This window comes from Oncorhynchus nerka, linkage group LG1 (genome assembly GCF_034236695.1).
Source record: "Oncorhynchus nerka isolate Pitt River linkage group LG1, Oner_Uvic_2.0, whole genome shotgun sequence".
Classification (NCBI taxonomy): domain Eukaryota; kingdom Metazoa; phylum Chordata; class Actinopteri; order Salmoniformes; family Salmonidae; genus Oncorhynchus; species Oncorhynchus nerka.
In genome coordinates this window covers 37,395,659-37,421,139 of record NC_088396.1, presented here as the reverse complement: position 1 = coordinate 37,421,139, position 25,481 = coordinate 37,395,659, and the positions used below count along the sequence as shown (strand labels likewise).

General features: G+C 40.5%; 1 protein-coding gene across 1 annotated transcript in view; it reads left to right on the top strand.

Annotated features, from left to right (window-relative positions):
- The window catches only part of LOC115117317 (low-density lipoprotein receptor-related protein 1B-like), a 286,805-nt gene that overhangs the window by 234,028 nt on the left and 27,296 nt on the right, over window positions 1-25,481 (top strand). Inside the window, exons 66-77 of the mRNA XM_065014311.1 lie at window positions 5,987-6,109; window positions 6,332-6,454; window positions 6,733-6,876; window positions 7,179-7,313; window positions 8,396-8,515; window positions 10,889-11,130; window positions 13,820-14,043; window positions 14,691-14,797; window positions 15,780-15,896; window positions 16,526-16,699; window positions 22,703-22,828; window positions 24,747-24,911. Of these exons, the coding sequence (XP_064870383.1) occupies window positions 5,987-6,109; window positions 6,332-6,454; window positions 6,733-6,876; window positions 7,179-7,313; window positions 8,396-8,515; window positions 10,889-11,130; window positions 13,820-14,043; window positions 14,691-14,797; window positions 15,780-15,896; window positions 16,526-16,699; window positions 22,703-22,828; window positions 24,747-24,911 (1,800 nt within the window). The remainder of the gene's footprint in view (window positions 1-5,986; window positions 6,110-6,331; window positions 6,455-6,732; window positions 6,877-7,178; window positions 7,314-8,395; window positions 8,516-10,888; window positions 11,131-13,819; window positions 14,044-14,690; window positions 14,798-15,779; window positions 15,897-16,525; window positions 16,700-22,702; window positions 22,829-24,746; window positions 24,912-25,481) is intronic.

Genomic DNA, 25,481 nt, shown 5'->3' with positions numbered 1-25,481 from the left:
TTGACACGTACTTAACCACTAACTTCCAACTTCCCTCGAACAGCAACACTTTCCTCACTGCAGCCTGCCTGAGTTGTTATGTGGAGATTTAGCTGGCTCGGAATTCAGCGACCAGGGTGTGGAAACTGGACATCTGAGCAGCAATCTCAGCGGAGCCTCCAAAAATGTTACGCCCCTGAAAACAGGGGAGAAATAATCACGAGAGTGATACGGTGTTGTATTCTCAAGTCAACATTTAGTTCAATCATTTCACAAAGTAACACATTACATAACAGAAAACCCATTATACAAATAACACAGCAAAATATCTTATTAACAACACGCACGTTCATTCACAATCGACATAAAATGGCAGCTACTCTCAGTACGATGCTATCCTTCACTTCAACCGAGCAGGGCTAATATTACTCTCTTCAAACTTAACTCTAACTTCCTCAAGACATTACTAAAACACACCTTAAACACTCTTGACATGTTCGCTAGTTATAACATTTAAATTACTATTTTTATCATCAATAAAATACCTGAAAACAGGGGAGAAATAATCACGAGAGTGATACGGTGTTGTATTCTCAAGTCAACATTTAGTTCAATGAGAAAAAGACCGCGAATTTCCCCAGGAATATGGGTGGAGACCAGAGCAATCGATCTCCGGCTCATAGATTAAAAGCATTTCGTAGATCACAGATTAACACTTTTAGGCACCACAAAATAAAGTAATCAATATAACGTTTACACATTACTCTCACAATTCGTACCCTTTGACAGATTTGAACTTTAACACAATTATATGAATGTTATCAATCTCTATCAACTAATACTGAATGCATATTTTAACCTTAGATGTTTTAAGATCCTCACATACTATGAACTTACTAATACTTTTCAATGTATAACAGGCTATGAATATGTCCTTTAACCTGTCACATAAGGTGGTGCCAAGGTGCGCCTGATTTACCTTTGACCTGGACTGAGTGTGAAGTAACCTCCTTCACTTCGTACGGTCCAGTCCACCTGGGTTCCAGCCACTTTATGGACTTTAACCCTCCCTCAGTCACCAACCTTTACCTTCAGTGGTGGCGTGTCCCCCGGCAGCTCCCCTTCCTGGACCTTGTGAACCTGGGTAGAGAGTGCTGCAGAGAGAACCGTCAGTTTTTTCACATAATCAGACATTACAATTTGTTGTACATCAAGAGCGGGCATATGACCTCCCTCCCTTGGTGGACCAGGCATGACTCTTCCAGTCATTATCTCATGAGGAGAGAGATGGGTGCCTGCTCCTGGTGAGGCTCTCATGGCCATCAGCACCAGAGGCAGGACTTCAACCCATGTCAACTTCGTACCTGCACATACTTTAGCTATCTTAGCTTTTGCTTTTGGTTTAACGTTCCACCAGATTTTGGGACCGGGAGTGGTACACAGAACCAAATCTGTGTGTTATGCCAAATCTTTCTTCCACCTGTCTTAGGTGTTAGTTATTGAAATGTGAGCCATTTGTCAAATTTGATTTTTCTTTGGATGCCATACCTGGGTATTAGTTTGGTTTTTAGCCACTTTAATGACTGACCTAGCATCATCCCCTGCTGTTGGTATTGCCTCTACCCATTTGGAGAACCTATCTACTATAACTAGGAGATAGCGTTTGCCTTTAGATAAATTGTCGGGGCCTATGTCGGTGTAGTCTATACTAATGTCCTGAAAACAAGCCCATTGGTGTTTGATATGGTTTCTTTGGGTTGTGGCTGCCACATATGTTGCATTTGTCACAAAATAAGTCAGTCATACCTAATCATATGAGGGTGCCACCAGATGTGCGAGACCTTTTGAAGGGTCTTTAGTTTGCCTTCGTGTGTGGGGCCATGTGCTTCTCGTAAAAGTTCTGGGTCCATCAATGTGGACTGCTCCATGGGCATAGGCTGAGTCTGTATAGATATTCACAGTCTTTCCTTTTCCTCTGATGAGGGCCTGCGTCAATCCGATGATTTCAGCTAATTGAGCAGGTACTGGTTGAGGGATGATGCCTGATTGAAGGGTGACATCACGAGGTGAGCTGTTTTTTCAATAGCTTTTGCTACTGCAGCAACGTATCTGGAGCATGTTGTCTGTCCTACCTCAATGTGGTCAAGTTTGGAAGAGTAGTACATCAAGACCCTTCTCTCCCCCTCTTGTTTCGGGAATAGGACGGATGAGGTGAATCCTTCCTTTTCAGAAACATCCAAATGGAACTTGTTCTTGTAGTCAGGTGCAGTCAGAGCTGCTGCCGCTGATAGATCTGTTTTCAGGAGTGCTATGGCTGTTGATGCTTCAGCCGTCCAGGCCAGGGGTGCATGGAGGTTCCTTGGTCGTAGGATGACTGGTGCTGCCACCCCCTCTGGGCCTCACACAATAGTACAACACCTGATAGGTGGGGTCAGGTGCATCATGTCTTCGTCCCAGTCTGCAGTGTAGGGGCAGCCATAAGTGTCTCAGCTTGGGGAGTCTTGTATGGGTGCAGAGTGTAGATTTGAGCTGTCAGTTGGTTGAACTTAAACTGGATGTGAGGGGTGGTAGGCCCTGTGGGTAGGCATTTTAGCCAGTATACTTCTTGGGTTTCAGACCGCGTGGGCGTCGGCTGGAGTGGCATCATCATAATTCTTGCTGGGCAATCAGGTGTTGAAGAGGGAGGGTTGGTGGATACTTCACTCCACTTTCAGTAGTATTTGAGGGAACTTGATAGTAGAATAGGTGCATCCTGTGTCTACCAGGAACTGATGGGGACACCCTCAACTTCGCATATCATTGTTGGTTCAGTGTGCTGTTGAAAGTGTTGTCTCCCTTCTCCTGCCGTGGGTGGTGGGCATCTTCATGGCCAGGGCATGGTGTTCCCTGCCATACCTTGAAACTGTGGTTAGTTGTAATCTTGCTGCTCCTGCTGCATGTGGCTAGATTCTGGGTGGTTGTATGCTGGCTGTTGCTGAGGTCCTGGGTGGTTGTAGTGAAAAGGGGGTGGTCCTCCTCTCTCTCCCTGGTGCTCCTCCCCCTCTGTATGGTCCAGTGTAGGGGCCTCGTTGAGCCCGTTGCTGTTGCAGGATATCCCGCTGTGGGGGAGGGTATTGGGGTGGTGGGGCTGCCTAGTGGCAGTGAGTGAGGCTGCCGTGTTATCTGGCTGCTCCCCTTGGTCTTGAGTTTCTACTGCAATCATTTGTTTGGGCGTGGTGGCTGCAGACATTTTATCTAAGTCGTCTTATAATGTGTATAATGCGTTTATCTAAGTTTTAGTCAGTCCTTTGTGTGGCTTAATTCTATCTTTGTATACTCAGCCCGTCTCTGTTCGAGACCTGGGATGTACTGTAGCGCTAGCTCAAAGTTCTCCCATGCGCCCCCACCCTTGGTCAGATTAGTAATGTAGCGGCAGTTACGTGTGTGCCTCTCCGGCAGTAATTTGAATTTGTTCAGTGATTTATTTAAGTATTTTCTAGAAATGATTCGGCGATTTCCTTTTGGAACAATATATCAGTGAATATATGCGGTTCTATAACAATCGTCAGAGTAATTCTAGCCCTGTAGGAAATATAGAAGAACTCAAAAAAATGTTCTGCGAATGATTTAAATACTTTCTGTAAATAATTCAGTAACTTCCTTTATGAACTTATATCAGTAAATTCAAGCGATTCTATAACAATTGTCAGAACAATTTTAAACTTTAGGCAATATCAACAGCAATGAAAAAAGCTAAAATCAGTGTTCGAGGCCAGCGGCTGTCAATCAAGGTTGCACGGCGATTTGGCTACTAAAGTAGCTTTGTCTATCAGCACGTGTGCATAATAGCCCAGGTACGTATCTCAAACGTTTCTCTCAATTTAATTTCCCCGGTCTCAAAATCATGGAACGTCATCTCTGGTTATATTATGTTATTGTTTGATGTGCAATGGTCACATCATTCCCGATCTCTGTCTAGTGGAACGCCAAACTTACATATCCTATATCTACTCGACTACACCTGTTACATAACCTGTTAAATAGTAGACAGCTTTTTAATAGGGCATTTTTCATGCAGATTCATTCAATCCAACCACACCTCAACAAGACCTATTCGTTATCAATAGGACATTTTACTTGCAGATTCGGTTCATCTATTATTTAACTTTAACCACACCTCCACAAGACCTATTCGATCGTACACAACGTATCAATAGGACATTTTACATGCAGATTCGATTCATCTATAATTCAACTATAACCACACCTCCACAAGACCTATTCGATCGTACACAACGTATCAATAGGACATTTTACATGCAGATTCGATTCATCTATAATTCAACTATAACCACACCTCCACAAGACCTATTCGATCGTACACAACGTATCAATAGGACATTTTACTTGCAGATTCGGTTCATCTATAATTTAACTATAACCACACCTCCACAAGACCTATTCGATCGTACACAACGTATCAATAGGACATTTTACTTGCAGATTCGGTTCATCTATCATTTAACTATAACCACACCTCCACAAGACCTATTCGATCGTACACAACGTATCAATAGGACATTTTACATGCAGATTCGGTTCATCTATAACCACATTCATTCGTATGAAATTCTCATAGAATTTCCAACATCCATAATCGTGTCCTTTACATGTTAAAACACAACCTAATATATTTATAATTAGGACAGTTTTCTATGCAGATTTCAGAACAAACAGGGTCCCAGAAGGAATTTAACACATTGGTCAATCACAATTCACACATTCCTATTAAAATAACTTAGTATAGGCCAATTAATAAAAAATAAAAAATAAAAACAAGCAAAACAAGATCTCTTTGATCAATGCCTTAGGTTCTTATGTAAAAAAAATAATTTGGCAACGATTCATACTCACGCCCAGTACTTTCTGATCAAAATTTGGTTTAGGCTAAGATACAATATGCAGATTTCGATTTAACAGGCTTTGCTTACCTTTTAAGTAGAGCGCTCTGATCAGATTTCCTGAGGCAAGATGAATGGCTGATTGTCTCCTGGACAGGTCACTCTTCCGTCTGATTCGAACCGGATGATTTGTCTCGCCTCTCACACCAATTTATCATAGATCGAATTCAGGAATAACCATCCTCTGCTACCAAGTTTGTTGATGTTCAAATATTGGAGAGTTGAGACCAAATCATGGACGCTGGACAGAGTGGATTTCAGTTTTAACAAAATACAGTTTTAATGAGTCAAAGATATCTTGTCCAGCAGTTTTACGTGCACGGATCTAGTTCATATAACTCGGCAAGGAGTCAGGTGAAAAAGAGGCCTTATACAAAGGTTACATTAATCTTTATACATAGAATAAAGTAGGTGGAGTCTTGTCGTTTTGGTCTTCTGACTGGTCACAAAGAGTTGGAGGCGGGCCTTGCTCTAGCCAGAGCGGGCCCCATTGGTGCATTGCAGAGTCTTGTTCTCTGAGCTCCCTGACCAGTAGAGGAAGTCAGTTTTATGGCTGGGTGTATGTGTTCTTGCGATGGAATGTCTTTGTTTCCTGGGGTCGGGAGACAACAAAGCTGAGGGGATAGTGTTAGGGGGGTAGTTTTATTGCTGGCTGTGTGAGCTAGTTCCTGTTTTAACAGGGGTAGGTAAGATGACTTGAGTCAGGCGGTTTGGCTTGGCGCTGTATAATATATATGAGCTATGTGTATGAATGTTTACATATATATATATATATATATATATATATATATATATATATATATATATATATATATATATATGACACTAGTAGCATATCAATCACCATTCTAGCCATGTGTTTTACTGTGAAAGGTGTACAAAACAATAGTCATATTCTGACTAAGCACTGACTTTGCTAACAAGAATGTTCTTTCATACAGACACTATAGTGATAGCATAATGCTATTGAATAGAAGTTTAGAAGGAAATGGAAAAACCTAGCTATAAGACAACCTTGTGAAAGAAAGCCCATAGCACTACTGTTAACCTTCCGTTTGTAATTTCAGGCATCTTCTTCTGCCGTCCTGATGAGTTCATTTGCAACAACACCTTATGCAAGCTCCATGCGTGGGTGTGTGATGGCAAGGACGACTGTGGAGACAACTCAGACGAGGACACAGAGATGTGTGGTGGGTTGAAATAACAACTTAGATCTTTGCTGGATATTTTATTATAACTCCATGCAAGGTCATATTCATGTTTGAAATGGTGGATGCTGTTGAATGGACTAGAATGGACTTTGTTAAATGGACTAGAATGGAGTAATTTAAATAGACTAGAATGGACTATGTTGAATGAACTCAAATGTATTTGACTGTCTGCAATACTTGTGTTATTCTTCTCCCCTCCAGCCAAACTTTCCTGTCCCCCCACACGGCCACACCGATGCAGAAATGACCGTGTGTGTCTGCGCCCTGACCAACTGTGTAACAAGGTTGACGACTGTGGGGATAACTCGGATGAGGAGGAATGTGGTGAGTTTACACCAGCTACAGTTCAAATTACATTACATTTTTCTTAATCAAGAATGTTGAACTAAGGAAATTGTATATTCCAATAAAACATTATTCCTAATCGTATCAGTGCGACAACAGCAACAATGTTGTATTAGTCAAGTTCCTTTGATTTCCATACAAGCTCCACATCACATCATATAAAGATATCTCAGAGTTCCACTCATCCTTTCATGCAAATGCCTTCTCTGTTGCCGATGCAGCCTGACGTGTGTTTGGCTTCTGTGTGCGTCCCAAAGCAGAGGTGGTGTCTGGCAGACCCAGACGGTGTGGGAAGGCAGAGTTCACCTGCAGTACCCAGCGATGCATCCCAGCCCAGCTGCAGTGTGACCTCTTCATTGACTGTGGGGACGGGGGATCGGATGAGCAGGACTGCAAGGCCTGTATGTGTGTGTGTTTTGTGTGTCACACAGATCAATATCCTTCTGTTTAGATTGAAGTATTAAATGTTTCTAGGGAGGAACTTGATCCATGAGATAATCTAGGGCTCTTCTGCTAGATCCAAATGTTAGATGATGTCAGAACATTTATGGCAATACATGACCCAAATTTGCTGAGTTTTTTGTTTGTTTGAAGAACGTTGATCTTCACCTGGCTTCCACACATCAATGGAACAACTTTTTGCAAGTATATTCGATGTATAGAAATGTGTTTTCATGTGCAATCACATTGTCTTCGACTGTAGCTTCCAATGGAGACATATGTGGAAAGAAAACAAACCCATGTGGGGAGGATGCAATTTGCAATCAGACAAACACAAATGCAATATGTCAGTGCAAATCTGGCTTCAGGAGGAATCTGAAGACTGCCCAGTGTGAAGGTACTGTACGGCCTGGTTTTCCCCTCACTGTTTAATTAGACAGAATAACATTACTGTAATAATAAATGGTATTCTTTAACACATTTAAGAAATATATACATTTAACTAATATGGTTAAATATGTACATAGCCGTGATTAATTAACAATATACATAACATATTGCTTTCAAGTTTTTCCTTACAGACACCAATTCCTTTAATATATTCATCTCCGAGTAGGTGTTTATAGTATCTTAGTAGCTTTCACTTACAGATAATATAGTAAGCCATCCAGTCTCAATGAGCTTAAGTAATTACGGATTGAGTAGCCAAGTTATGCATAATTTAGTTGGAGATAACGATATCTGCGATTATAAACTGAACTCTAAACCTGGCTTTTGCCTCCTAGTTATTGCTTTTGTGCTCAGTGGTTATTGATTATTCTATTAAGGGGGAGAGTAACTAAGTACTCAAGTTGTAATTGCCACTTTCGTAATGGGTTAAGACTCTTTCTGAAAGATAACCAAGGACCATTTAAACCTAGACTTCCTATGCATGGTGTCATCACATCAGCTGACTGCTACTCTGAATATGACTCAGTAACTGTTGCTTAGTAAAGCTGGTATATGAACGTGCTTCAACATGTGAAACTGAACCAGTGTTAACAGCAATATATATATATTTTTTTAGCAGGTTGGCATTAATTGGGATGACTCATTTACTGGTAGGCAGCTCTGCAGGGTAGTCTCTCAGCCACAAAGTCGTAACATCCGATTTTAAATCTAACCTTAACCCTGAATTTAACCATACTGCTAACTTTATGCCTAACCCTTAACTTAAAGACCAAAGAGCACATTTTTGTTTTCATACATGTTTATGATATATACCAAATGTTGACATTGCAACTGTCCAATCTAGTGCAAATCTCACTTTTTTTAAATTTTTTTTATTTTAATTTCAGTATTAAATAGGTATCCTCAAATCCTATAGGTTAGGGCAATATCAACATTAACTGACATTTCTGATTTGAGAGGTATGGCAGCTTAACTGTTTCCATGTGCAGTACAGTAACTGAATTAACATGTTTTTCCTTTTCTCCTCAGAAATCAATGAGTGTCTTGAGTTTGACACATGTGCTCACTATTGTACAAACACTAAAGGATCCTACAAGTGTACTTGTGACAAGAATTTCAAGGAAATCAATAGAAACTGTATAGTAAAAGGTATGGACCATTTTATTACTGTATGTTCTAACTGAATTACATTGAACTATCATCTTGATGTGCCACAAATTGAGCTAGGATTCTTTTTACTGTTGTAGTTTCAATTGATATACAGTATTGTATTTGGTATTTTTAAGCTAAAAGGAATTAAATCAGTATACTGTTAGTATATTATGTATTTCTATAAACTGCTAAATGTTCTTGAATATTGTATACCCTTTATTAGAAAAGATTAGTTTTATTCAATACATGAAACTGTACATTATCCTTACCATTCTTCATTGTAAAGACACTGTCATAGTTATCACATGACTTTTACATTAAGACAACAGGAATGTATAAGTAATACTGAATGTATACAAGACCAGTCATTTAACAATTTAGATAGTATAAAACTGAGCTGTTTCTGATGTGACCAATAAGGATTATATTAATATTGATTGGCAATATTCACTAAAATCTATTTCACATCTTTTCTCTAAAGGGTTAAAGTTACGGGTGTATACACCACTGTGTTACAGTGCCTTCGGGAAGTATAACATATTCTAAAATGTTGTTGTGTCACAACCTTGAAATTAAAATATATTAAATCTTTTTTTTCTTCTCAACCATCGACACACAATACCCCATAATGACAGGGAAAACATGTTTCGACATTTTTGCAAATGTATTGAAAATGAAACATTAATATTCACACCCCTGAGTCAATACTTTGTAGAAGCACATTTGGAGTCGATTACAGCTTTGGTATATCTTGATTTTGGGATTTTCTCCCATTCTTCCTTGCAGATTTTCTCAAGCTCTGTTAAATTTCCAAAGATTTTCAATGGAATTCAAGTCTGGGCTTTTGCGAGGCCATTCAAGGACTTTCACATTCTGGTTTGTCTGTATGCTTGGTGTCATTGTCCTGTTGGAATGTAAATCTTCGCCTTCACCACAGTCTTAGGTTGTTTGCACTCTGAAGCGTGTTCTCATCAGGGATTTGCCTGTATTTGGCTCCATTAAATGTTTCCTCTATCCTTACCAGTCTCCCAGGCCCTGCCACTGAAAAACATCCTCATAGCACATCACCTGATGGTGTAAGACGGGTGGTGAGCTGTGCCTGTCTTTTTTCCAGACATAGCGCTTTGTATTTAGGCCAAATAGTTACATTTTTGTCTCATCAGACCACATCTCATCAGAGTTTTTCACTTGCCTTTTTGCAAACTCAAGGCATGCTGTCATGTGTCTTTTTCTCAGGAGTGACTTCTGTCTGGCTACTCCTATAATGCCCAGATTGGTGAAGTGCTGTAGAAACTGTTGTCGTTCTGTCATGTTCTCCCATCTCAGCCAAGGAACTCTGTAGTTCTGTCAGTGGTCATTGGGTTCTTGGTCACCTCCCTGACCAAGGTCCTTCTTGCCCGGTTGCTCAGTTTGATCGGACAGCCAGCTCTAGGCAGAGTCTGGGAAGTTCCATATTTTTTTCAGTTTCCCAATGATGGAGACCACTGTGCTTTTGGAAACTTTCAACATTGTTGTATACCCTTCCTCAGATATATGCCTCATCACAATTCTATCTTGGAGATGTAGTTTCTGCTCTGACATGCATTGTCAACTGTTGGACCTTTTATATAGACAGGTGTGTTTCTTTCTAAATCATGTCCAAACAATTGAATTGGACACAGGTGGACACCAATCAAGTTGTAGCGACATCTCAAGGATGATCAAGGGAAATTGGATGCACCTGAGCTCAATTTGGAGTGTCATAGCAAAGGGGTGTGAATACATATGTAAATTAGATATTTCTTTCATTTTCAATAATTTAGCAAACATTTATAAAAACATGTTTTCACTTCGTCATTATGGAGAATTGTGTGTAGATGGGTGAGTGAAAAATACATTTAATCCATTTCGATTTCAGGCTGTAACACAACAAAATCTGGAATAAGTCAATGGGTATGAATGCTTTCTGAAGGCACTTTTCCCATTTTAATGACATATCCCCTCTATCCCCACTATTCCTACTGATTGGCACCACAGGTAGTAGTAGTAATAAATTACTGGTCTTGTTACTATGTGATTATATATTATTATCCTGATCCACAAGGAACATGTGATATATGGGGGCAGTTTGTTGGACACAGATTCATCCTAATCCTGGAATAAAAAGAAAAATCAAAGTAGAATCTGCATCAAAAATGCTTTTTAGTCCAGGTCTAGGCTTAATGTGTCCAGAAAACTGCCCAAGAATGTTTATATATGACTTGATTGCCATATATTATACTTTTTTGCATCTGTAAATTAAATTATGCTGTCAAACTGTTGTTTAAAACCCCAAATGGAATTTAGCCACTTTTCATTTTTTTTGCATATTAATAACTCAACAACGGGCAGGACCAGAAGATCGAGTGCTCTACATAGCTAATGACACTGAAATCCGAAGTTTTGTGTATCCGTTTAACCAGAGCCATGGACACAAACTCCTCACTCGCATCGAGGACAATGCCCGCATTATTGGGATGGATGCTCTGTTACACCAACAAAAGGTTATCTGGGCTACCCAGTTTAACCCCGGTGGACTTTTTTACAAAGAAATCCTAGACAAGAGTCAAACTAAAACTAATGTCGGAAACATAGTAAGTATTTCCAAAGGTGTGGTTAGGGTGGTTGGAAAGTCTACTTTACTTTGAAATGTATGATATTGTCCATTCAATGTCCGCTTACTAATATCCACAGGATATCTACAGTAATGTTTAAGTAACACTATCACAAGATATGCATGTTTTTTCTTTTCTAAATCCATTGACGCTACAGTATGTCTTGGTTACTGCATTTGAGCACAATTAATTATAAAATGATTAGCCGTGAGAGTGTGAATATAGCAGTGAGTGCTTGAAGATTAAATGTATCTCATATAGTCACATATCTCATGTGAGCTAGAGTACAGAACATTAGGAAGGTGCCAAGCTTTTTCCAGGTTTTGTTTGAAATAAAGGAGAATAACAACACATTTTTTAAAAATTGTCTATGTTCCTAAACCCCTCTGCCTTGATGTTGGACTGTCTGTCAATGTGCGCACCTCTCTCACTCAGGGAGACAAGGTGGCGCTAGAGGGAGAGCTACGTCACAGGGTTATACAGCCCCCCACTCAGTGCAGTGCTAGATAGAACTTTATGGAATAAAATATAAACGTTCTGTCACAGCAAAAATACTAAAATAGGGAAAGCCAATCGATTTGGAGATATGGCATAACATTTTATGTGAACAATTTGGGTCGCGGGTTCACAATTGTACCTTTTCCGAGATCCCGGCCAAGCAAGGAGGGAACAGCAGCCAGCTCATGCAACAACACACACACAAGGGGGCTCCTCAGAAACACAACACACTGGAAGTTTTCAAAATGGCCTACATTCGACGTTAGCACATCACCCAACACAACACGCCTTTTACTATATTGTTAGAAGCGTCATCAGACCTCGCTAGTAACCTATTTAATTTCTCTCTTTCAATGCTCTGGAAACAAATCAGAAAATGCTGTGCTCTAAAGATGGCATCGTAGCCACACAAATACATCATTGTCAATCTGATCAGAAACACTGCCCACAACCTTTATCTCCTAATTGATGTCGCTGGTGTATTTTGTTAGACGTTTGAAATATATTGCACAATAGGCAATAAGGTTTTTCCCTTTGTGCGAGTACAGTACAACACACATAACAAGCTCGATAAATATATACTGAAGAAAAGCTTCACTCACATTTAGATAAGAAAATATCCGCCTACCTTTCTATCATGTCAACCATCCATCCAAAACAAAGTGTGCCTTTTGTCTCGATAAACTTTCACATACCCTATTCCATGATATGGGGTAATCCAATGAGCAACACTGCAGCTGTTGATTGCAGTGATCATCATTCTTCTATGCTATACATAATCAATATACGACTTTCACATGTAGGGTATTTTATGCAAGAGTATTTGATTTACACATAGGCTATAGGAATACTTTTCAATAATGGTTACATTATGACATTCTTCTGCTTGCTCGAGAAAGGCAATTTGGCCCTGGCTTGCAAATTAAATCCTCTGCATAGTTTTGTAAATGATTGCATTATTCTACCGATTTGAAAATGTAAATGTAGGCTAATAATCATTTTAATAATAGAATATTTGATCTACCCCAATGAAAACTTGGACAGTGAGCATAAGTCACATTTTGATAGCCTAGCTACTGATGCATGCATCTATCTATTATATCTGCAACAAATGAATTTAGAAGGATATGTTTGCTGTCAGCTGGCTACTGTAGGAACATTACAGTCTAATGAAACATTTGTACATAAATGAGCCTTTTATGTGTCATCCTATGAAGTGGATGTTATGTTGCAATCTCACTAGTCTTTCATTCTAAATTTTGTAGATGTATTTTGGTGTGTAGCCAACTGTTAATAGGGAAGATGGACAGTGTTGATTGGCAGGTGCAATTATGTACAATGGAGTTACAAGATAAAAGTGGGAGGCGGAATAAGGTCGGCTCCTTTCCTCAGAAATGGTCAAATTGTGAACCCGTGACCCAAATGGATCACATAAAATGTATATGCCATATCTCACAATCGATTGTACTTCACAAATGTTGTATTTTTGGTTTGATAGAATGTTTTATATTTTTCGTAGATTAAAGATATTACACAAAGTTCTATCTAGCGCTGCGGCTACTGGAAAGTTTTATAACTGTGATGTAGCTCTAGTTCTACCTTGTTCTCCCTGAGTGAGAGATATACACGCTTTGACAGACAGTCCATCAAGTAGTCAGAGGGGTTTAGAAACATGGATATATTTTTGAAATTTGCCGTTGTTCCCCTTTAATGCAATGAATGTCTCGGACGATTCATTTTTCTCATTTGTAGATATGGCTACTGACAAACTCAAAGAAAGCCAGTAAATTGTTTTACGATTAATGACACACATCTTTCAATTCATTTGGAGATACTATTATTCAAATACCATGATGTACATTGATTTAAAGTTTGAGCCATTGTTGTCTCATTGGAAACATTACTGTATAGAATAACCTGATCACACGCAATAATTCTTACACATTAAGCATAGGCTACTAAACCTTTACTAGCATCAAGTATTGGATTAGACATACCGTTATCATGTTTGATAGGGGAAAGAATAGTGAGTGCATCTAAATACGTCAATGGATAACACAATTCTTCACATCTGAATGTTAAACTTTATTTGCCATATTTAATACAAATACCTTGAAAGTCTTTGTCATGTTCACGCTTTCATGTTTACAAGCTCTGATTTTCCCTGCAGTGTTCAGACTTCCGTAGACCGAGGGATGTGTCTGCTGACTGGATTACAGGAAATATCTATTGGACAGACCATTCTCGAATGCACTGGTTCAGCTATTACACAGCTCACTGGACTAAGCTCAGATACTCTATAAACGTGGGCCAGCTCAGAGGGCCAAATTGCACCCGTCTGATAACTGACATTGCAGGAGAGCCGTACGCCATCGCTGTCAACCCACCGCAAGGGTAAGAGCATCCTTTTCATACAATGTTCAATTTCATCATTATGTTGTCACTTTATAACTTTTTGCTTTGTCATTATTTTGTAACTCTGTTGAAGGAAGACGGCTGTGCAATTTTGAAAAATGCATCCAAGATGGTTTCCAAAATGTGTTTTCTTTACTGATTTGTTAAACCATACATACAGTATTTGACAGGGATTCCAGGGATTCCATAAATATATCAGTGGTTCCAGGGATTCTATAAATATAGACAGGGATTACAGGTATTCTATAACTATAGCAGGGATTCTATAAGTATAGACAGGTATTACAAGGATTCTATGAGTATCGACAGGGATTACAGGGATTCTATAACTATAGCAGGGATTCTATAAGTATAGACAGGTATTACAGGGATTCTATGAGTATAGACAGGGATTCTATAAGTATAGACAGGGATTCTATAAGTATAGACAGGGATTCCATAAATATATCAGTGGTTCCAGGGATTCTATAAATATAGACAGGGATTACAGGGATTCTATAACTATAGCAGGGATTCTGTAAATATAGACAGGAATTCCAATCTCTGTGCATTTAATCCCCTGATATCCATTAGACCAGATGCTATGGAGACCCAACAGAAAATACTTGTCTTTGTACCTTCTACAGGATGATGTATTGGACAGTAATAGGTGATCATTCTCATATTGAGGAGTCGGCTATGGATGGGACTATGCGTAGGATATTTTTGGAGAAGAACCTCAGGAGACCAACAGGTATCTACAGTACAGTGTCTCCTCATGTCACATTAGTATGTTTGATTTAGCTAACATACTGTACCATAGGATAACATTTTTTCACAATCTTGTTAAAGGCAATGACTGTAGGAGTTGGTAAAACAGCAAATACCGATCTGGGACCAGGCTAGTTGTAGACTAGAGGATAAAGCTGGTTAAAATAAGGCCATGGAAAAAGTTAATGAGTGTCTCTGACAGACCAAACCTGTTGTTATGGTCCTGGGGGAGACACTTTGTGCTGATCTAGTTTTTAAAGATGGTTTGGCCTCCTTTAATATCAGGGACCCATGAACTGTCCCCAAGGTAGAAGGAATTCACAATCTGTGTAAAAACGCACACCGATTTAATCACCATGGCAACTTGGGTATTTTATCCGCATGATAGAAATACATAGATTTAACACCAAAAATCTGTAATTAAAAAACTATATATATATATGCTGGTATATGCAGTACCAATCAAAAGTTTAGACACATCTACTCATTCAAGGGTTTTTCTTTGTTTTTACTATTTTCTACATGGTATAATAATAGTGAAGACATCAAAACTATGAAATAACACATATGGAATCATGTAGTAACCAAAAAAGTGTTAAACAAATCCAAATGTGATTATATATTTGAGATTCTTCAAAGTAACCACCCCTTGTCTTGATGACAGTTTTGCACAAACTTTTGACTGGTACTGTATATATCCTGTAGAATGATTCCATTTAAATGTTAATGACTTTCTCTCGGCTGCGTAAGAAGTGAGGTACCAAAAGGACATAGATGAAATAACTGTCAGTTTATGCAGTCTATCCGCAGTTTATATGGAATGTTGACAGCTGCAATCCATGCAATTGTGTTCAAACATTTCAAGAACATTGTTTATAATCTGAATGCTCTCAGAATGAAGGCATCCATATTGATCTTTACAAAATTCACGAGGAAAATAAAGCTTGTTCTCTCATCCTCACCAGGTCTGGCCATCGATTACTTCAACCAACGTTTGTACTGGGCTGATCCTGAGCTCTCCGAGATAGGCAGTGTGAGATTGGATGGGTCGGACCCTCTGGTTGCAATCAGGGACAGACACGGTAACACCACCCTGAGAACAAAACAAAGATTTACTTCCCAAGCACATACTAGCTACTGATGTGATCGTTGTTTAATTTCCTCTACATTTTATCAACAGATTGCTACAATAACATAGTGTGTGCGTTTGTGTTTAGTGTTTCCCTTAGGATTTTTTCCAGCAACTGTGGCAAAGTTGCATGGGGGGGGTAGAGGCCATGGCCAATGGCACAGTCTACCACCAAAATGTTTAGAGGCCCTCTTGGCTGCAGAGAGAGCATTTTGTTCTTTTAAAGTACATTTCCTGCAATTCTACACATTTTGTCAACACTTATGCCGTGTTTGCATGATATCTGAGTGACTCAAACATTATAACAAAATCAATAGGGGCTCCATGACATGACAATTTTTATTCTCCCTGACTCTCTAGTTTTTATTTTGTTAGTTCTCAAAGGAAATTATATAGCTCCATTATCTTGTCTACATACTTTATATTTGGTTTTAGGCATTTAAATTTGCACTGAAAACATTTTACCATCCCAAATAGGATTTTCGAAAAAAACGTATATATTATTTTATTTTTTCACAGTGTTCATGGTCATATGCTTCTTTCCACCCTGCCTTCATTCTGTTTCCATGGCTGTGTTCCCAGGAATATCCCAGCCGTACAGGATTGACATATTTGAAGACTACATCTACGGGACTGGTCTAAAACATGAAGTCTTCAGAGTTCACAAGTATGGCAAACAGCCTGTGGAGTTTCTCCACTTGGGTCTCGAGAAAACGACCAATGTCCTGATCTCCCACCGATATAAGCAGCAAGATGGTAAATATATCAAATTTACTGCTGTGTTTCAATGGGTAATTTAATGAATACAAATGTTAATAAGGGTCCTGGGTAATGCAGGGAAATTAGGAGGGTCAGGTGCATAGTGAAAGTACCATTTGAATAGCCTTCAAGCTTAAATGGGGGCGGCAGGTAGCCTAGTGGTTAGAGCGTTGGACTTGTAACCGAGAGGTTGCAAGATTGAATCTCTAAGCTGACAAGGTAAAACTCTGTCGTTCTGCCCCTGAACAAGGCAGTTAACTCACAGGCCCTAATTGAATATAATAATTTGTTCTTAACTGATTTGCCTAGGTAAAAAATAGAAGTATAACAATGGCAACTAACATGATATGCCAGTAACATGCCTAACATGATATTACCATTTTGCCGTTTTGGTTAGTGATTATTGTCTTATTTCACTGTAGAGCCTTCAGCACTGCTCAATATGCCTCAATATGCCCTCTTGTCCCACCTCCCACACATGCGGTGACCTCACCTGGTTTAATTGATGTCTCCAGAGACAATACCTCTCTCATCGTCACTCGATGCCTTGGTTTACCTCCACTATATTCACATCCTACCATACCTCTGTCTGTACATTATGCATTGAATCTATTCTACCGCGCCCAGAAACCTGCTCCTTTTACTCTCTGTTCCGAATGTACTAGACAACCAGTTCTTATAGCCTTTAGCCGTACCCTTATCCTACTACTCCTCTTGTGATGTAGAGGTTAACCGAGGCCCTGTAGCCCCCAGTACCACACCTATTCCCCAGGTGCTCTCATTTGTTGACTTCTATAACCGTAAAAGCCTTGGCTTCATGCATGTTAACATTAGAAGCCTCCTCCCTAGGTTTGTTTTATTCACTGCTTTAGCACACTCTGCCAACCCAGATGTCTTAGCAGTGTCTGCATCCTGGCTTAGGAAGGCCACCAAAAACCCTTACATTTCTATCCCTAACTATAATATTTTCCAACAAGATAGAAGTGCCAAAGGGGGCGGAGTTGCAATCTACTGCAGAGATAGCCTGCAGAGTTCTGTCTTTCTATCCAGGTCTGTGCCCAAACAATTTGAGCTTCTACTTTTAAAAATCCACCTTTCCAGAAACATGTCCCTCACCTTTGTCGGTTGCTATAGACCTTCTGCCCCCAGCTGTGCCCTGGACACCACATGAATCGATTGCCCCCCATCTATCTTCAGAGCTCGTGCTGTTAGGTGACCTAAACTGGGACATGCTTAACACCCCAGCCATCCTACAATCTAAGCGTGATGTTCTCAATTTCACACAAATGATCAATGAACCTACCAGGTACAAACGCAAATCTGTAAACATAGGCACCCTCATAGATATCATCCTACCCAACCTGCCCTCCAAATACACCTCTGCTGTCTTCAACCAGGATCTCAGCGAACACTCTCATTGCTTTCGTCCATAATGGGTCTGTGTTCAAACGACCAACCCTCATCACTGTCAAACGCTCCCTAAAACACTTCAGCGAGCAGGCCTTTTTAATCGACCTAGCCCGGGTATCCTGGAAGGATATTGACCTCATTCCGTCAGTAGAAGATGCCATGTTATTCTTTAAAAGTGCCTTCCTCACAATCTTAAATAAGCATTTCCCATTCAAAAAATGTTTGAATCGGGAACAGATAAAGCCCTTGGTTCACTCCAGACCTGACTGCCCTTGACCAGCACAAAAACATCCTGTGGCGTACTGTATTAGCTGCGAATAGTCCACGCGATATGCAACTTTGCAGGGAAGTTAGGAACCAATATACACAGTCATTTAGGAAAACAAAGGCTAGCTTTTTCAAACAGAAATTTGCATCCTGCAGCACAAACTCCAAAAAGTTTTGGGACACTGTAAAGTCCATGGAGAATAAGAGCACCTCCTCCCAGTTGCCCACTGCACTGAGGCTAGGAAACACTGTCACCACCGATAAATCCACGATAATGGAGAATTTCAATAAGCATTTTTCTATGGCTGGCCAAGCCTCCCCATTTCTCCTTCACCCAAGTCCAGATAGCTGATGTTCTGAAAGAGCTGCAAAATCTGGACCGGTACAAATCAGCAGGGCTAGACAATCTGGACCCTCTCTTTCTAAAATGATCAGCTGAAATTGTTGCTACCCCTATTACTAGCCTGGTCAACCTCTCTTTTGTATCGTCTGAGAACCCCAGAGATTGGAAAGCTGCTGCGGTCATTCCCCTCTTCAAAGGGGGAGACACTCTAGACCCAAACTGTTACAGACCTATATCTATCGTACCCTGCCTTTTCTAAGGTCTTCAAAAGCCAAGTTAACAAACAGATCACCGACCGTTTCGAATCCCACCGTAGCTTCTCCGCTATGCAATCTGGTTTCCGAGCTGATCATGGGTGCACCTCAGCCGCGCTCAAGGTCCTAAATGATATCATAACCTCTATCGATAAGAGACAATATAGTGCAGCTGTATTCATAGACCTGGCCAAGGCTTTCGAATCACCACATTCTTATCGGCAGACTCAACAGCCTTCAACAGACTCAACAGACTCAACAGTTTCTTTCTTTTCTCTGTATACATCAATGATGTCACTCTTGCTGCTGGTGATTCTCTGATCCACCTCTACGCAGATGATACCATTCTGTATACTTCTGGCCCTTCTTTGGACACTGTGTTAACAAACCTCCAAACAAGCTTTAATATCATTTAACTCTCCTTCCGTGGCCTCCAACTGCTCTTAAATGCAAATAAAACTAAATGCATGCTCTTCAACCGATCGCTACCAGCACCTGCCTGCCCATCCAGCATCACTACTCTGGACGGTTCTGACATCTACAAATACCTAGGTGTCTGGTCTGGTTAGGATATAAACTCTCCTTCCAGACTCACATTAAGCATCTCCAATCCAAAACAATCTAGAACCGGCTTCCTATTTCGCAACAAAGCATCCTTCACTCATGCTGCCAAATATACCCTCGTTAAACTGACTATCCTACCGATCCTTGACTTCGGCGATGTCATTTACAAAATAGTCTCCAACACTCTACTCAGCAAATTGGATGCAGTCAATCACAGTGCCATCCTTTTTGATACCAAAGCCCCATATACTACCCACCACTGTGACCTGCATGCTGTCTTTGGCTGGCCCTCGCTTCATATTCATCGCCAAACCCACTGGCTCCAGATCATCTATAAGTCTTTGCTATTTAAGGCCCCGCCTTATCTCAGCTCACTGGTCACCAAAGCAGCACCCACCTGTAGCAGCAGGTATAGTTCACTGGTCATCCCCGAAAGCCAATTCCTCCTTTGGCTGCCTTTTCCTTCCAGTTCTCTGCTGCCAATGACTGGAAAGAATTGCAAAAATCACTGAAGCTGGAGACTCATATCTCCCTCACTAACTTTAAGCACCAGCTGTCAGAGCAGCTCACAGATCACTGCACCTGTACATAGCCCATCTGTAAATAGTCCATCCAACTACCTCATCCCCATACTGTATTTATTTATTTATTTTGCTCCTTTGCTCTCCAGTATCTCTACTTGCACATTCGTCTTCTGCACATCTATCACTCCAGTGTTTAATTGCTATATTGTAATTACTTCGCCACTATGACCTATTTATTGCCTTATACCTCCCTTATCTTACCTCATTTGCACACACTGTATATATACGTTTTCTATTGTATTATTGACTGTATGTTTGTTTATTCCATCTGTAACTCTGTGTTGTTGTATGTGTCGAACTGATTTGCTTTATCTTGGCCAGGTCGCAATTGTAAATGAGAACTTGTTCTCAACTTGCCTACCTGGTTAAATAAATGTGAAAAAATAATAATAATTTAAACAATAGTAACGACAATGTCGCATTGATATTTTATCTGGTTCACCAACACAGACTGCAGATAACTGTGGGTCCACAGTCTGGATGGAAGTGCAAGAGCTCTGTTTCGTGAGCTAGTTTTTCATTTTCTCAAGTGTGGGACATGAGAGTCATTTCATCTCCCATGTTAGGAGCAATCAAACCAATATATCCTTCATCCTCTGCCTCTCCACTTCCCTTTTCACTGTAGCTCTCGGGTGCTATTTGTTATCTGTATCGTGTTTAGAGTTGTGGAGCGTCAGGCACTAAAGGGACAGCTGAACCGTTCCCCAAAGACTCAGTAGTCCAGCTTCTGCTGTTACTCTCTGTTTATTATCTATGCATATTCACTTTACCTCTACCTACATGTACATATTACCTCAATTACCTTGACTAACCTGTGCCCCCGCACATTTACTCTGTGCCGGTACCCCTGTATATAGCCTCGCTACTGTTATTTTATTGGTGCTTTTTAATTATTTGTTATTTTTCTATTTTCTTCTTCTTCTTTTTTGTGTGTGTTTTACTTCAGCTTATTTTAGCAAATACTTTCTTGACACTTATTTTTCTTAAAACTGCATTGTTGGTTAAGGACCTGTTCTATTCAGCGCATGTGAAAAATAAAATGAGATTTGATTTTTGGAAGCCTACTCTTTGGGCAGCATAAGTTAATGCACAGCTAGCAGAACAGAAAGACCAGGAGTGTTACATGCTGACCAGACCGCACGAGTGCTGATTTTGTCCCCCCACACCAGACGCGATCAGGACACGCAGGTTGAAATATCAAAACAAACTCTGAACCAATTATATTACGGTAATTTGGGGACAGGTTCATAGCATTAAACATTTATGGCAATTTAGCTAGCTAGCTTGCTGTTGCTAGCGAATTTGTAATGGGATCTAAACATTGGGTTGCTATTTTACCTGAAATGCACAATTTCCTCTACTCCGACAATTAATCCACAGATAAAAACAGTAAACCCAAATTTGTTTCTAGTCATCTCTCCTCCTTCCTTCAGGCTTCGTCTTCTTCTTTGGACTTTAAATGGCGGTTGGCAAGCAACTTTAAGGTCCATTATCACAACCGAATGGCGTGTGGACCTCAGTTCATCTTTCAATCACCCACGTGGATATATGCTCCTAAAAACCAATGAGGAAATGGCACGTGGGTAAATGCTCCTAAAAAACAGTGAGGAGATGGGAGAGGCAGTTCTTGCAGCATGTCGAGCATCACAAATAGAATCAAGTTATATTTTAGTGCCTGACTAAGCAATAATTTAATAACATGTATGTGTACATTTATTTTGCAATGCACGCGACGCGTCCGGTCTGGCCAGCATGTTGCTGTTGTTTTGATGTCTTCAGCAGAACACATGGACACCCATTCTTTCGCTAGCTTTGAACCTCGATGATCCCTATCACCCCAAACACAATAAATTGTTTTTTTGTTGTTGTTGTTATTATTGAAAACCCAAGGCTTCCATTGACTTATTGGAGGAATATGGCAGCATGTTGCTGATGTGGTGCATACCAAAGTAGTGTTCACTAACAGGAAAGGAAAGGGGGATACCTAGTCAGTTGTGCAACTGAATGCATTCAACTGAAATGTGTCTTCCACATTTAACCCAATCCCTCTGAATCAGAGAGGTGCGAGGTGCAGCCTTAATCGACATCTATGTCATCGGCGCCCGGATATAGTAGTCCTTTGGGACCAGGAATTGAGTGGAATATGGACCACATTTCTTGTTGATTCTGAATAGAAATGCATTTGTGCACAGTATTAACTAAATCCATAAGGTTTAGCCTCTTCCCTCTGTGTTTGCCTCAGAATGTTTAATGGAACAATAGTAATAAAGGAGTGGATGTTTTTTATTTGACGACTGTATTGAAGCTTCGGCTTGAATGATAAATCCTCTTGGCATTAACATTTTTTTAATTTAACTAGGCAAGTGACTTAAGAACAGATTGTTATTTACAATGATGGCCTACCCCAGCCAAACCCGGCCGATGCTGGGCCAATTGTGAGCCGCCCTATGGAACTCCCAATCACGGGCAGATGTGATACAGCCTGTATTTGAACCAGGGACTGTAGTGGCTCCTCTTGCACTGAGATGCAGTGCCTTAGACCACTGCGCCATTCTGTTTGTCTCTTGTCTTTCTGCAGCGGTCAACCCGTGCCTGAAAATGAACTGTGACTTCATGTGTCTACTGAACCCAACGGGCGCCACCTGCACCTGTCCAGAAGGGAAGGTACTGGTCAACGGCTCTTGCAATGATGTCAATGTCTCAGGTAAGCTCGTCAAGACCCCTGCTTAGACCTCACCTACTGCCTACAAATGTAATTTCACCTCTAAAACTGCTACAATAGCAAGACCCAGCTGAGAAGGAACTTGGCCAAGTAAAATCTTTCTGAATCGCTCAGCATTTTGTGTACAGTCGTGGCCAAAAGTTTTGAGAATGACACAAATATACATTTTCACAAAGTCTGCTGCCTCAGTTTGTATGATGGCCATCTGCATATACTCCAGAATGTTATGAAGAGTGATCAGATGAATTGCAATTAATTGCAACGTCCCTCTTTGCCATGCAAATGAACTGAATCCCCCAAAAACATTTCCACTGCATTTCAGCCCTGCCACAAAAGGACCAGCTGACATCATGTCAGTGATTCTCTCGTTAACACAGGTGTGAGTGTTGACGAGGACAAGGCTGGAGATCACTCTGTCATGCTGATTGAGCTCGAATAACAGACTGGAAGCTTTAAAAGGAGGGTGGTGCTTGGAATCATTGTTCTTCCTCTCTCAAACATGGTTACCTGCAAGGAAACATGTGCCATCATCATTGCTTTGCACAAAAAGGGCTTCACAGGCAAAGATATTGCTGCCAGTAAGATTGCACCTAAATCAACCATTTATCGGATCATCAAGAACTTCAAGGAGAGCGTTTCAATTGTTGTGAAGAAGGCTTCAGGGAGCCCAAGAAAGTCCAGCAAGCGCCAGGACCGTCTCCTAAAGTTGATTCAGCTGCGGGATCGGGGCACCACCAGTACAGAGCTTGCTCAGGAATGGCAGCAGGCAGGTGTGAGTGCATCTGCACGCACAGTGAGGCGAATACTTTTGGAGGATGGCCTGGTGTCCAGAAGGGCAGCAAAGAAGCCACTTCTCTCCAGGAAAAACATCAGGGACAGACTGATATTCTTCAAAAGGTGCAGGGATTGGACTGCTGAGGACTGGGGTAAAGTCATTTTATCTGATGAATCCCCTTTCCGATTGTTTGGGGCATCCGGAAAAAAGCTTGTCCGGAGAAGACAAGGTGAACGCTACCATCAGTCCTGTGTCATGCCAACAGTAAAGCATCCTGAGACCATTAATGTATGGGGTTGCTTCTCAGCCAAGGGAGTGGGCTCACTCACAATTTTGCCTAAGAACACAGCCCTGAATAAAGAATGGTACCAAAACATCCTCCGAGAGCAACTTATCCCAACAATCCAGGAACAGTTTGGTGACGAACAATGCCTTTTCCAGCATGATGCAGCACCTTGCCATAAGGCAGAAGTGATAACTAAGTGGCTCGGGGAACAAAACATTGATATTTTGGGTTCATGGCCAGGAATCTCCCCAGACCTTAATCCCATTGAGAACTTGTGGTCAATCCTCAAGAGGCAGGTGGAAAAACAAAAACCCACAAATTCTGACAAACTCCAAGCATTGATTATGCAAGAATGGGCTGCCATCGGTCAGGATGTGGCCCAGAAGTTAATTGACAGCATGCCAGGGTGGATTGCAGAAGTCTTGAAAAAGAAGGGTCAACACTGCAAATATTGACTCTTTGCATCAACTTCATGTAATTGTCAATAAAAGCATTTGACACTTATGAAATGCTTGTAATTATACTTCAGTATTCCATAGTAACATCTGACAAAAATATGTAAAGACACTGTAAAGACACTGTAAAGACACTGAAGCAGCAAACTTTGTGGAAATTAATTTTTGTGTCATTCTCAAAACTTTTGGCCACGATTGTCCTTCAAAAGAAGACTTGAAATTATAGCATAAGACGACATGCTTGTACAATATCAACCTCTTTTTACTGGCCCAGGGCTAAATTCATGTCTCTGTAGACACTGATCATATTCATAGTTTACAAATAAAACCTGTGGACAAGATCATCATAATGAACATACTGTACTGTGTCTTGATGTGTTAAAGGCGAGCTGTGTCGGCCACCGTGTGAGAACGGCGGGCGCTGCCTTGCCAATGAGAAAGGGGACTGGCGCTGCTACTGCTGGCCTGACTTTTCTGGAGAACACTGTGAGGTCAATCACTGCACTGACTACTGCCTCAATGGAGGCACTTGCATGGGCTCACCGCTGGGTGAGTCTGCTGTTAATATCCATCCATATATTGATTGGTGGATGGCTGGATTGAACTAAAATAGTGCAGAACACTTGAGTTTTACTTTATGTCTCTTTGCTACAAACCAGTCAACCGGTTACATAATGCATGCAAAAGGGCAATTATTCACAACATCTCAGTCTCTTACCACTGATGGACTGTGTGGACTCACAAGAGAAATTACCCATAGAGATAGATACATTTGGATTACTGTGGTTTCCTGACCATTACTCAAATAAATAATACATGTTGCGAAGGTTTGTGTAAATGCTAAATTGCTTCATGGATTGCAAGAAAGGCATTTCACTGTACTTGTGCATGTGACATTAAAACGTGAAACAAAAAAATTCCATTTTAGAGAGTGTGCTAAATATAATACGTGAATGTTGAATGCTGACATAAATAACATAAATGCGGTGATTGAACAATTTTAATGCTCCTGTCATGACTGGGGTAGATACAGTGCATTCAGGAAGTATTCAGACCCCTTGACTTTTTCCACATTTCCGTTTTATTACATTACAGCCTTATTCTAAAATGGATTAAATC